General features: G+C 43.1%; 1 protein-coding gene across 2 annotated transcripts in view; it reads right to left on the reverse strand.

Moving 5' to 3' along the window:
- Positions 1–12,571, reverse strand: part of Polr3g (RNA polymerase III subunit G) — a 36,560-nt gene extending 23,989 nt beyond the window's left edge. For both annotated transcript variants that reach the window (XM_010637181.3, XM_010637180.3), the window contains exons 1-3: positions 12,465–12,571; positions 3,484–3,633; positions 1,424–1,553 (exon numbers count right to left, since the gene is read on the reverse strand). In XM_010637181.3, coding sequence (XP_010635483.1) covers positions 1,424–1,553; positions 3,484–3,600 — 247 coding nt within the window. In that variant the 5' untranslated portion in view covers positions 3,601–3,633; positions 12,465–12,571. The remainder of the gene's footprint in view (positions 1–1,423; positions 1,554–3,483; positions 3,634–12,464) is intronic.
- Positions 12,572–12,577: the final 6 nt, after the last annotated feature.

Below are 12,577 nucleotides of genomic sequence, written 5' to 3' on the forward strand. Positions count from 1 at the left end.
TGTCCCTTGTGTATTTTTATTTTATTGTGTAGCTACTGATGATACAGAGCCCTTTGGATGTAGGCACAAGCCAACTACTCCCACAGACCAGTAACGTTATGTTCTTAATGACTCTGTCTAAAAGACTAACAGAGATGCTTGAATGATTTGATATACTTTTAAGTTAGACATGCACTTTAATAACCACATTCAGTTAAGTAAATCAGTCTCATAATCTAGAGAAAAGACCAATTTTAAAAGATTAAAGTATATCCTGCACTACTGTTTTTATTGATGAGCATTTATTAGCTTATTTGGTTTACTTTTTAAATCTAGAGGAGAACTTTAATTTCATTTTTAGACCTAGACAAAAACATGTAGCATAATTAGGAAGTAAAATAATTCAGTATTTCTGAGGTTAAAAAACTCTTATCAAATTGTTATATAACTTCAAGCAGATACACTTTCAAAAATAAACCTAACATGCTTCTCACAATTCATGTAAGATCATATTACAAGATTTCTTTGTTGATTCTTAGCCCATTCTAAGTCTTTTAGAGAGGACAAATGGAAGGCACTTTTAATACTAACGGAATGAGATGATGATACTGTATGAGTTTCTCAGGTTTTAATGATACTGTTTTGAGGATGCAAAGATGATATTGATCTCTCTAACATCAATAATCAGGGGCAGAGACTGAAAATCAATACGGCTCTGCTGTGCACATAACCACCTGAGTGGTTCACTTCCTCTAAAACCACTTTCCGCTTCCAGTATTAAGCTGCTGCACCTTCTCTGTCATTTCTCCTCCCTGCCTTACTATCAACAATGAGTACACATTTTATATTTTCTACCATCAGATAAGCAATCAGACAAGTATCAAGGATTTTACATTTTTAACTTAACTATTCAATAATGGGAAGTATGCATAAAAACTTACATACAACAGTGATCTCGGCACCAAATAAATAAGCAAAAAGCTGGAAACAACCTTCAATCTAAAGAATTAGCTACAGATAATGTTATATCCATCCAATGAAATAATGGTCATTAAAACTTGTATTTTCCAAAAAATAAGAAGGATATGTATAAGGGCTAATGTGTTAAGTAAAGAAGATATAAAATGAGTCAAATTGTGTAAAAAGAAACGCTCAAAAAATTAAAATACACAATAAAATATTAATAGTTGTTCTCTAGACACGTGTGTGGGTAACTTTTACCTAAAAAATTATTTTGGTTTTCATAGAACACGTACAGCTTCTATTGTGAAACGTGTTTAAAATATCAAAAACTGTATTTTTCCGCTAAATCAGCCATAAATGTTTTTTCACATTGACTTAGAATCTGCTCAAATCACCAACGTCAAATAGTCACATATTTTGTGCTTAAACTCTGTATCATCCACATACACTGGACCATGGCACCAAACAGTCCCTTACGCACCTGGCTTTTCTTCAGGTTTTTCAATAAAATAAGGCTTTCTTTTCATTGTTCCTCTCAATTCCTGTTTCAAGGCCAGCATGTAATCTTCACTTTCTCCTGTTTTCAGTGGCACCGGCTTATAATCTGTATCCTACTTAAAAGACAAATATTTAAAAATAAATGTAATATTTTAACATCTTTTCTTCCTATATTCTAGAAAATGTCAGTTTTATCAAAAAATTGCTTTATAGGCACTAATTTTTACAATAAACCTAAAAGGGTACCTGTGAATATAATCTTTGAGCCCATTTTCTAGTTTGTTCTTATTTTAGAGGTAGGAAAGATGCATAATTTTCCTATTGATACAAAAAAACCTACACTGATAATCACTTTGCTGTACTGTCGGTTGACTAATGCAATCCACATTTTAAAAATCAGCATGCCCAAATGATGGCAGTCACTTCCGTGTCTGTTAACTTCAACTAGGTTATTGGTAGGAGCGTAGCATAAAAATAAAATAAATAATAGCACTTTATCATTTAGCAAGAGGTCACTAGGGCCAAGATTGTCTTAATACAGTATTCAACATCTATTATGTCATTTAAAGTGGTAGTAATACTTCCAAAAATAAAACAAAAGAAAACACAGCGAAGACATGGAGAAATGAAAAGTTTGCAAGCTACATAATGAGTAAACGGCAGTACAGGAGTTTGCAGCTGCATTTTAAAGAGAAAACTCCCACACATCCATGAGCATGCATGTAATTACATGTAATTATATATGTAATTACACACACACACACACGCTCATTAGGAAGTGCCCCCCATAGTACAGGGTAAGGATACATTTCCAAACGTGACTAGACTGTGCCCATTCATCCCAGGGTTTCCGGAATACCAACTGCAGGCCGGGCAGGGTTGGACCACAGGGGATACCATGAAGACGGATCAGAGCCCTGCTCGGAAACACACAACAAATAAGCCACCCAGTGGGCAGGGACAGTGAGGTGGAAATGAAGGAAGGAGAGCAGCGGAAGGGTGAGGACCACGGAGCATGGGGCACATGTGGCCCACCTAGCTGGCAAATGTGCGTGGCCTCGGGAAGTCACATTTGGAGTGCAGGAAGCCATCCAAGAAAGCCTGGAGAACAGAGGGTCAGGGCAATGGCAGGAGCCAGACAGGAGAGAGGCGAGCGCATCGGCCACTGCACCACACCCCAGGGTTTAGGAGGAGAGAGAAAAAGGGACCAAAGGGATGCTACATCTGTACCACAGCATCGCACTGCGCTGAGCACCATGGAGCACAGCACCACCACGAGCAATTGAGTACCTGCACCACTTGCTCAGGGCCTCTCAATGAAAGTCCTTCAACGGACTTTCCTGTGTGAAACAGGGAAAAGATTCACAAAGAGACAGTATCTTTGCTCTTTTTTAAGCCACAGCACAGGCACACCTGGAAATGTAAGCTTACCTTTCCAACTAAATGGAGAGCAAAACCAGAAGCCGTGATGCCAATTAGGTTTGCAGCATATCACAAAATTTAAAAGCAACACTGCATGTAGCAGAAATGTCTACACTTTGAGAAACTAACGGAGCTCAAAATGGCTGAGACAATAGGAAAATAGAAAAACTTTTTCAGTGAGAAAAATGGTCAAGCTGTACGTTAATAACAAAATTAAAGTTTATAGATAAAAGATGGAAAGACATTCACTACATAAAAGTGGCAGAATGAGAACTTTTGCAGAACCACTTTGCAAAATCTTCTGGTAATTGAAATACATCAGTAACAGCAATAAAAAATGAAAGAATTTAAAAATTACTGTTTCACACAGTACAGTCTGAGTATATTCACAGGGAAGTTTATACAGTTTTGCTTTCTGTATTTTAAGAAAGCACTGAAAATTAGAAAAGGTTCAAAGAACTATGGGATTATTTATATAAAAGGTAAGTGAAACACTCTCTTTCACCTTCTTATACTAGGGGATATCACAGTGGTAATATACATTCAAGCCCTAAGCAGAATTTTAACGTTCTCTGAAACATGAAACACACACTCAGAGAACCTGGCTGTCTGTGTACTTACAGGAAACAGTGGCGGTGGCTTCACCACTACATCAGGCAACTTTTCACCTCTGCCGAAGCCGACAGCCTCAATATTAAAAGTATAGGAAGCACGTCCTCTTCCTTTATTCCCAGCCATCAAAACTAGTTATACCAGAAGGGAGGGCAAACACTGAAAGACATGACAAAAGATTAAGATTTACCAGCTCATGTGAAAAAGGAAATCAACACTTTGAAGTAAACTATAAACTCTACCTCTTATGCTACACGGCCAATTTAAAATACATTTCGAAACCAAGACATACAAAGAAATAAAAGTGACGAAGAATGGCTGGACCCCTGGTGCACAGTAGTGTCCGGCGGGTGGGGACGATGCCCTCACCCCTCACCAGGAACTGGGTGCAGGGCTCACCCTGACCCTCCCTGGAGATGCTGCCCAATCAGTGCCCAGGCACCTGATGCGGATTTGATTCTATCCCGCTGTGGACTGGCAACAGGGGCTTCCACAGACGTACACTACAGAGAAGAAAAGTCTGGGCCAATGAGGGAGGGTTCCTTGCTTTATTGTATCAATGGGAAGACTATCACCTTCGCAGAAGTTAACACTGGGTTGTTTATCCTACAGTTTGAGTGTAATAAAGGATCCTTCGGATCTAGCCTAACACCCTCCTTTTAGAAAAGAGAACGGGATTAGTAAGACTCTGGAGGGGTCTGCCCACACCAAAACAAAAATTTTTTTGAAAAAACAGCTGAAATCATTAAAAGTAAATTAAGACGGCTGGGTGTGGAGGCAACTTAGCGATTTAGCAATACCCTATATCAAAATAAAATTAAATACATAAGTAGACAGATAAATGAATCAATGAACAAACAAGCGAACAAACAAAGGAATGGTCCAGGGATGCATCTCAGTGCAAAGGCTATGGTCCAATCCCCAGTACCACAATAGATAAATAGGAGTCATTTGTAGGAAACAGATCCACCTTGAGGTTATGTTAAGTGAAAAAAATCAAATACACAAGCTTAACCATTGCCTGGTTTCTTTTACATGAGAAACCCAAAGTATAAATAAATTAAGGAGCAAAATAAAAGATAATAGGAAACAGAGATGGATCTTTTGCAAACAGGAAGAGGACCAAAGTTTGGAGGAAGGAGGAAGGAGGAAGGGCAGCAAGAGATGCAAAAAGAATTAAGATCCAACTTCCCACAATGAATGTAATCATCATGTACTGCAAATGTGGACTGATAAAAATTAAAAAAAAAAAACAAACAACCCAACAATTATCTGTACACTGTTACTGTGGGGATGATAGTGATGCCACATACTCAAGTCTTGTACTCAACTTCTGAAGCCTGTGTGACACGACCGCACCCTAACACAGGGCTGAGCCTGTGCCAACAGCGTGCTGCGTGCAGCGGAGGGGACCACTAACAGGCACAACTTCCATGTCTCTTCACACCAGCAGCACAATCACTTCCCCCACCCAAGTCCAGCAGTCTTGCTACGTCCCCTGGTCACTGAAGACGACAGAGGTGTGGCTTCTCTTTCTGCCTGCTCTGCCCAGTCTCATTTCTCGTCCGTCCATTTCCCTCCTTCCTAAAGAATGAGATGCAAGCCTCAGCTGCTACATTCTTCAACAAAAAGGCCACGACTGTCTCCACCTCATTTCCGCCACATTAATGAGAAAGGAACACATCCTAGGACCAACAAGGAACTACTTCATATTTCTCCACTATCTACAATTTGAATACATTGGTCTGAAAGCCTAAACAATGTCAGCTCATTTTATCACAGGGCCACCACTTGAGGCAAACACATCTTCACGTTGGCTGCCACTAGAATCACAGCTTAAAAGTCTAGAGCAGTGGTTCTGAGAGTGCTTTCTGCAGCGTCCTAGAAACTTGTCAGAAACGCAAACTGTGGGGCCCCACAGCAGACCTACAGAACAAAATAACCCTGGGAGGTGGGCAGTTTTTCTTTTGACTGCAGTGTTGAGGACTGAACCCAGGGCCACATACATGCTTGGCATGTGTTCCAGCACCGTCTACATCCCAACCCGAGAGTCTGTGTTTAAAAAGCACTGAATCACTGAATGGAACCAATCAAAGCAAGCTCTCTCAGGAGTGGTCTAAACGGTTTTCCGGGGATTCTAATGGGGAGAACTGCTCTGGTAGAAGTCACAGCCAATAAGCAACAGCTGAGTTAAAATAAACCCACAGAATCATCTTTGAAGTTTGAAATTATACACATCATCCTCAGTGATCTCAAGAAATATGTCCTCGAGGTGAAATGACAATTGCTGTAAGTTGAGGTAGCACTCAGGAGGTGGCAGTGTGACTTTTCACTCATTTGTGGGGACTCCCATTACCAAGGCATTTCACCTTTAGGCCCCAGGAATGGTAATTTTAACATCCTCACACATTTAAGGCTCCACTTACACACATCAAATCCTATACGCAGCATCTTTCTGTGATGAAATACTGTTTCCTCTTTCCTGTGAATTACTCCAGCTGATGACATCTGATTTCATAGATGGCTACGGTACTGGGGACATTTTCAGATACAACTGTACACTGTACATTTTGTCAGCTCCTGCTTACATGCCTCCACATTTCAAAGTTTTCCCTCACAACTGCTTGAACGTTAAAGGATAATTTTATTATCTCTGCTGTTGTCATTGTAAAGTACGGCTCTCTTAAGGCTTTGCACTTATATTTACTTTTACCACACTGCTCACACATACACAAGTAGGGAGAAGTGTGTAGTAAACTCACATGTGCCCACCACACCGCTTCCACAGTTATCAATCCATGACTAATTTTACACACACACTCTCCTTCTCAGACTCAAATTATCATAAATTCTTCATTATGTATCTTTTCCAAGGGTTAAAGACTTAAAAGGTTACATAACATCATGTCTAAGATTACATAATTCTTTACTATCATCTTATGTATAATCAAAATTCACATTTCACGTTTGTACAGTTTGTTCAAGATACAAAAAATATCAATATGTGACATTTACCATCTTTAAAGTTTTTCATAAAATGTAACAATTTCCCTTCTTTTCCTCTTGTTATTTATTTAGGAAGACACTAGGTCACTGTCCTGTGCAGTGCTTCCCAAACTGCAAGTTACAAGGAAACTACTTAGAAGATTTGTGAAATGCAGGTTTGGATTTGGCTGGCTTGAGTGGGGCCCGGGGATCTACATTTCCTCAGACTCTCCCAGAAACATCAGCATTGCTGGTTTGCAGACCATAACCTCAGAGTAGCAACAACATCCCAAATTCCGCATACCTGAGGTAGGCCTTAACATCTTTCTTTATTCACTGTATTTCCAATAAACATGTGGACTAGAGGTTCTCTTCAATTTAGATTTGATTTTGGGGGGGGGCAAGAATACTTAAAAGAGACACTTGCTTTATCCTACTGCATCACATCAGGGTGCTTCTAAAGGCTCTCTCATTGATGACCAGGCTGCTCAGTGAGGCAGGTGCTACTGGTGTATTTCTCTGAGTATACAGGGGGTGGTCAGAGTACATGGTGAATGTTCACATCTTTAAAAATGTAGTACAGTAAGCAACACACTGCCCACGAATTCCCCTCAAAGTATCCCCCTCGCTTTGAGGACGCCTACCCCATCATCCTCACTACTTTCTGAAGCAGCTCCGGAAGTCCACCTTCACGAGTGTCTTTAGGAAGCGCGCTGAGGAGTAACAGAGAACGGAGCTGCCAAGTGCCATCCAACATAAAGGAGGCTCGCAAAGACATCACGGTGTGTCTTCATCTGCCTTATGCACCAGATCTGGCACTGTGGAACCTCTGGTTCTTTCCCAAAGTCAAAATGGCCATGAAAGAGGAACGTCTCTCACTGATTCACGACATGCAGGAAGGTACAACAGTGCCACGGAAAACACTCAGATGTGGATTTCCAGAACTGCTTCAGAAAGTGGCAAGGATGATGGGGTATTTGTGTAAGTGTCTGGGGAGTGTTTTTGAGGGAATTAATGGCACTAATAATAATTACTGTCTTTTACTGTAGGAAATATTTTGTAAATTTAAACATTCACCATATGTAATTCTGATCACCACTCATAAGTGCCCGTAAGTTTTCACCCTAATGCTTTAGCAGCCCCTGCTAGATCTATTATTTCACCACAGAATGCAAAATAATAATATACACTATCATTCCTTCTGTGTTATTGATGATTATACAAGAGATTAATTTCCCTCACCTACTGCTTAGTTATGTTGACATAAAGTTCACATAGGAATCTCATTTTAATAACTACGATCATCCCATCTGTCCGCATTAAAAGAGGGAAAATACTCAAGTGGATTTTTTTCTACCACTGAGTCACTGAAGCAAATGCTGAGCCTACAGAAAGCAGGTCTTTCAAGTGGGAAAACCCCTGAGCAGAAGGGCTCTCCCTGTACTCATAGAAACGAGTGCAGGTACCAGCAGGCATGGTCAAAAGCCCTGTGCTGTGCGGGCCAGGACAGGATTTGCCATTAATTGAGAATTAGGACCAATTCTAAGTAAAGTTCACCAAGTTTGCCTGATTCTGGGGATTAACTGAGGACCTGACAGACACAGGGTGCCAGGGTACCCTCAAGGCCTCGAATCTGCAACACCGAAGGAATCTTTGAACCATTACACCAGATGTGTGCTGACCAACATCCCCAAACCATGTTTTAGTTCTTGAGATGGGGTCTTGCTAAGTTTCTAAACTGCCCAGGGTGGGTTCAAACTCGTGATCCACCTGTCTCAGCCCAATGTGCTGGGATCACAGGTGTGCGCCACCTCACATGGCTTAGTTTGGAAAACTTACCCTAAAGAGAGAGGGTATCAGCTAGCACTGCTCAGGGGAATAGCTGGTAAGGAATAACAACCTCTGCCAGGCTAACTTTCCATTGTTATGAGTCAATCAGGGTACATAAATGCTCACCATTAGCGAACATACCACCATTGGCAGAGCTCACCTAGCTCTTGAGACACTTCCAACAATTACACTGCATTCTGCCTACAGCCATCTCTTTTAAGTTGAGTCATCCAGAGTCAGCGCTCCTGTACTCAGATCAGTGGTTAATTCAGTCTTTCTTCATCCAGTACCTGAGGAGCGGGGGCTAGGGGGTGGGGGTGTGGGTAGATTCCAGTACCTGAGGAGCGGGGGCTAGGGGGTGGGGGTGGGTGGGTAGCTCCTACGTGTGGCCTAAGCATCCTCTGAAATCCTTTACAGATTCACCCACTGACCGGACCCTTTTCGCCACCCTGCCACACCTCCTGAATGAGGGTTTCTAGCAGCTTTCCAGAGCCCATCAGAGCGAGCCATCTCTCCACCAGAACTGAGCACTGCCAGGCACTGTGCCAGCGGCCAGCTAGCACTGGCAATTCTCCCGGAGCATCCCTTCCTTTGCCATGTCTCTGTCCTAATCCACCTGGCTGTGCTCCACCCACTTCTGATTAACTGCAAACTTTGTGGTAGCTCTGTTCAATGGATTCATTCACGAGATTCAACCTCGAGTGTAGCTTTGCTACTGCTACTCACTTCTTCCTCCTCCTGGCCAGAGAGTGAAATCCGGGTCCCCCCTGAAAGTGCAGGCCCTTTGGAAGGTGGCTGCAGCCTGCCTGGCAGCCCAACACCCCCCCACACCTGCCCTGTCCCCTTCACCTTGGTGTCCGCTGAGATCTCTTGACATCTGTAAGCCACAGCATCCTGCCTTGTGATGAGAAGGACCCATCTCTTAAAATAAATGGATTTCCAAAAACTGAAGTGATGTACACTGCTGTACACTTCAATTTTAGAAGAAACACAGACAACTTTTTAGGAAATGGGCCTTTTCCAAAAAGCAAATGTTTGTCGTTTCTATGCAGCCACTGCTCCACAATTAATATTAAGGTTTCCTTATTCAAGGACCATAGATTTTTTTCTTTCTTTCTGAGACTGCATCTCACTATGTAATAGGTTGCAGCAATCCTCCTGCCTCAGCCTCCCAAGTGCGGGGATACTGTATCTACAATTTCATAAGCAAATCTGTCCACAGAAGTAAAATTCAGTCAGTTTGCTTTCAGTCTTTTTGTTTTTCTCAACTTCCTGAATGATAAAGTTAAAAAATCAAAAACCAAAATACAAACTCAAGGCTACATCCCAGAACAAGAAAATAAGAATCTCCACAAGAAGGATTTGGGCCTCTCTGCTCTTCAGAGATCTCAGGGAACTGCAAATGTTTAACCTAAAAACCAGGGTAGATTAAACCTTCATTGTACAGAAGAGGAAAGTGCGGCCTTAAGAGATTAACCGATAACCTATGGACACAAAATCAGTTCTTATCAATGGCAGCAGAGGATCATGGTCTGGGGAACCTGTCCATTCTCTCTTCATTTACACTACATGCTATGCTGCCCGGAGCACATGCCGGGGTTTGCTGAAGACCTTTTGAATCCCACAGATGGCTTCAATCAACAAAATAATTTAGTAACTGCAAAATACACTTAAAATTGAAAACATGAAATCAGCAGCACTGCCTGTCCATTTCAAGATGCCTCCTTAGAATCTGATCCAAGAGAATGGAAAACAGGCATAGTTCAAGCATCCAAGAGTGGAAGTATGAAAGTCCATTTTAACCAACTATAAAAGCAGCCTCCTGTGGAGGCTGAATTTCTGAAATTTCTCCCAGCCTAAAAATGTAGTGAGTTTTGATTTTAACTTAAATTTCTTGTCCTTATGTCTTACACATTATCAGCCAGAAGAATAATTACATGAACAAAAGTGAACAAGCACAGACCACAGGGAGGTGTGAAAGCCAGGTCTGTCTCCTAGATGAGTGACCTTACACAGTGCCAATCGGGAGGCCGACAGTCACTTAGGCTCTGCTGCTCCGAGCCCCCAGTGTACGGTAGAACAGCTCTGTGCTCTCTGTTCCCATCCTCCGCTTCAAAGTTACTTCCGGTCCTCCAAGTCTCTCTGTGACTTCTAAAATGGCATACATTTCCCTCAACCAGATTCCTCCTTTGGGTCCTGTCTCTGTCATCGTTCTAGAGTACAAACTGGAGATGTCCTTCTCCTCACTTAACAGAGCTTTGTAGTCCTGCTCTCTGCCTCTTGATACATGCGCTGCACACTCACTACCCCGGCCCCTTTTTCCAGAGTTTCACTCCCAGCAGACGACTGGAACAGGCCTGGCATTTTGTAAGGTGCCATGAAATGACACCTTCCCTGAGACCACTTCCTCCACCTACCTCTCCTCTCTGTTTCCCAAGTACTAACTCTGCTTTTTATAATCTTTTTACTATTGTGTTGCAACCACCAGTTCTTGTCTGAGTCCCAGGAGAGCTTGGGATCACCATCCATCCATTCATCAAGTCTTCATTGGCCACTTTCAGCGTCAGTCCTCCAGGATCCGGGAACACGGCAGCGAACCATAAAAAATCTCTGCTGCCATGAGCAACAGTCTAGCTGGGAGATGGGCCAAACACATCTTACAGGGGGTGATGAGAGAAGTGAAGATAGGCCAAGCAGGAAATATCAGTGCTACTGTGCAGCTAAGTGTCCTGTCTGAGTAGTTTGAGCAGAAACCTGACAAGAGAGAAGGGCAGAGCCAGGCAGAGAAGCAGAAGAGGATATCCAGAGGAGGGACAGAAAAGCAGAGGGGACCTGTTAGGTGCGAAGGCCTCCTTGGAGACTTAGTCATATTTTTATGCCCTATCTCTAGTCAGGGTTTGGCAAAAATCCATTGCGGAGAGAATTATTGCTGAGCTCATGGTCTAGAAGGATGTCTACTTCACCTCTAGCACATCCCTTCTGTCTACGGGGAAATATCCAAACTGTGGAGAGAGCTGTTTCTGCGGAGACGCTCTAACAATAATCTTCCAAAGATAGGAAAATGCTACTCCTCAAAAATTCCATCTATATTCTCACAGCACTTCATTTTACCTCCTCTGTGGTTCATCTGTATTGCCGGTTTTAATTTCCCTCACATTCTCTGTTTTTGGTTGAGACAGGTTCTCCCTACATCGTTCAAGTGGCAATGAACTCACCATGTACCCCAGGCTGGCTTCACACTCCCTGGGATCCTCCTGCCTCAGCTTCCTGAGCGCTGGGATAACTGGCCTGTGTCATGGCACCCAGCTTAAATTATCTCAAACTTGGGAATCCAGCTTATGACTTTTTACACAATCCCGTTCTTCACACTTCATCTAGCTCAGGAACTGGTGCGGAAGAGTAGCCCTAACTACACAGCCCCCACCCAGGGAAGGCATCACCACCAAACACGGGAAGTGGAGAGTACCTCTCTCTCTGAAGGGTTATTACTGGTCGCCAAATCAGGGTTTGCCCTTTTACCTTTTATAATGCTGTCTCACGGGCCTCTAATTTCTCCTGACTAAGGAGGGACATTAGTGAAGTTTTCAAGGGAGTTTATTCAGGCTTCAGAGATCCCTGAACAGAAGCTTGCTTGGGGGGGGGCACAGCAGGGATGCAGACTTGTTATTCAAGGTGGGACATTTGTGGGGCTGGCCAGGCCACACCCAGTAATTATCCATGTCTCCTTTCCTCACAAGGTGCACCTTTCCCTAGCTGAGCTTTTCCCACTTACTTTCTTTACTTTGCTCCAAGAACAAAGAACTCCCCTAAAGGGAAAGAGATGCCGAATGTCAGGCTTTTGAAAACCACAGCATTCCCGCTCCCAGATTCAGGGTAAAGCGGCAATCACCAAGAAAACAAACTGGTCTGTCCCAGCTGCAATCTGCGGCAAAGGCAATGCCCGAAGCAACCGTAAAGCCACGGGATTCATAAAGTCTTCTAGCAGTGAGCGCCTCATTTCCCTTCTAACTCCCGGCTCCCGGGAAGAGCAGACTATGCAAGACGTGGAAACGACTTTACAAAATCTCGAACGTCGCGCTCTGATGAACTTCCACCAGCCTCACCCCGCCAGGCGCCCCTCCGACTCCCCTCTCCCCTGGCCATCCCCTCCCGGCTCCTCCACGGTTCCCTGTTACCTGCTCACTAAGTCTCGAGCCTTGGACAAAAGCTGTGCAAACTAAGTACCAGCCGGGCAACCAGGGGTGCGAGCGGCGAGGCTCGGGGCCGCGGGAAGCACCTGGGAGACGCG

Source organism: Fukomys damarensis, unplaced genomic scaffold (assembly GCF_012274545.1).
Source record: "Fukomys damarensis isolate Sample0158 unplaced genomic scaffold, DMR_v1.0_HiC HiC_scaffold_3, whole genome shotgun sequence".
Classification (NCBI taxonomy): Eukaryota; Metazoa; Chordata; class Mammalia; order Rodentia; family Bathyergidae; genus Fukomys; species Fukomys damarensis.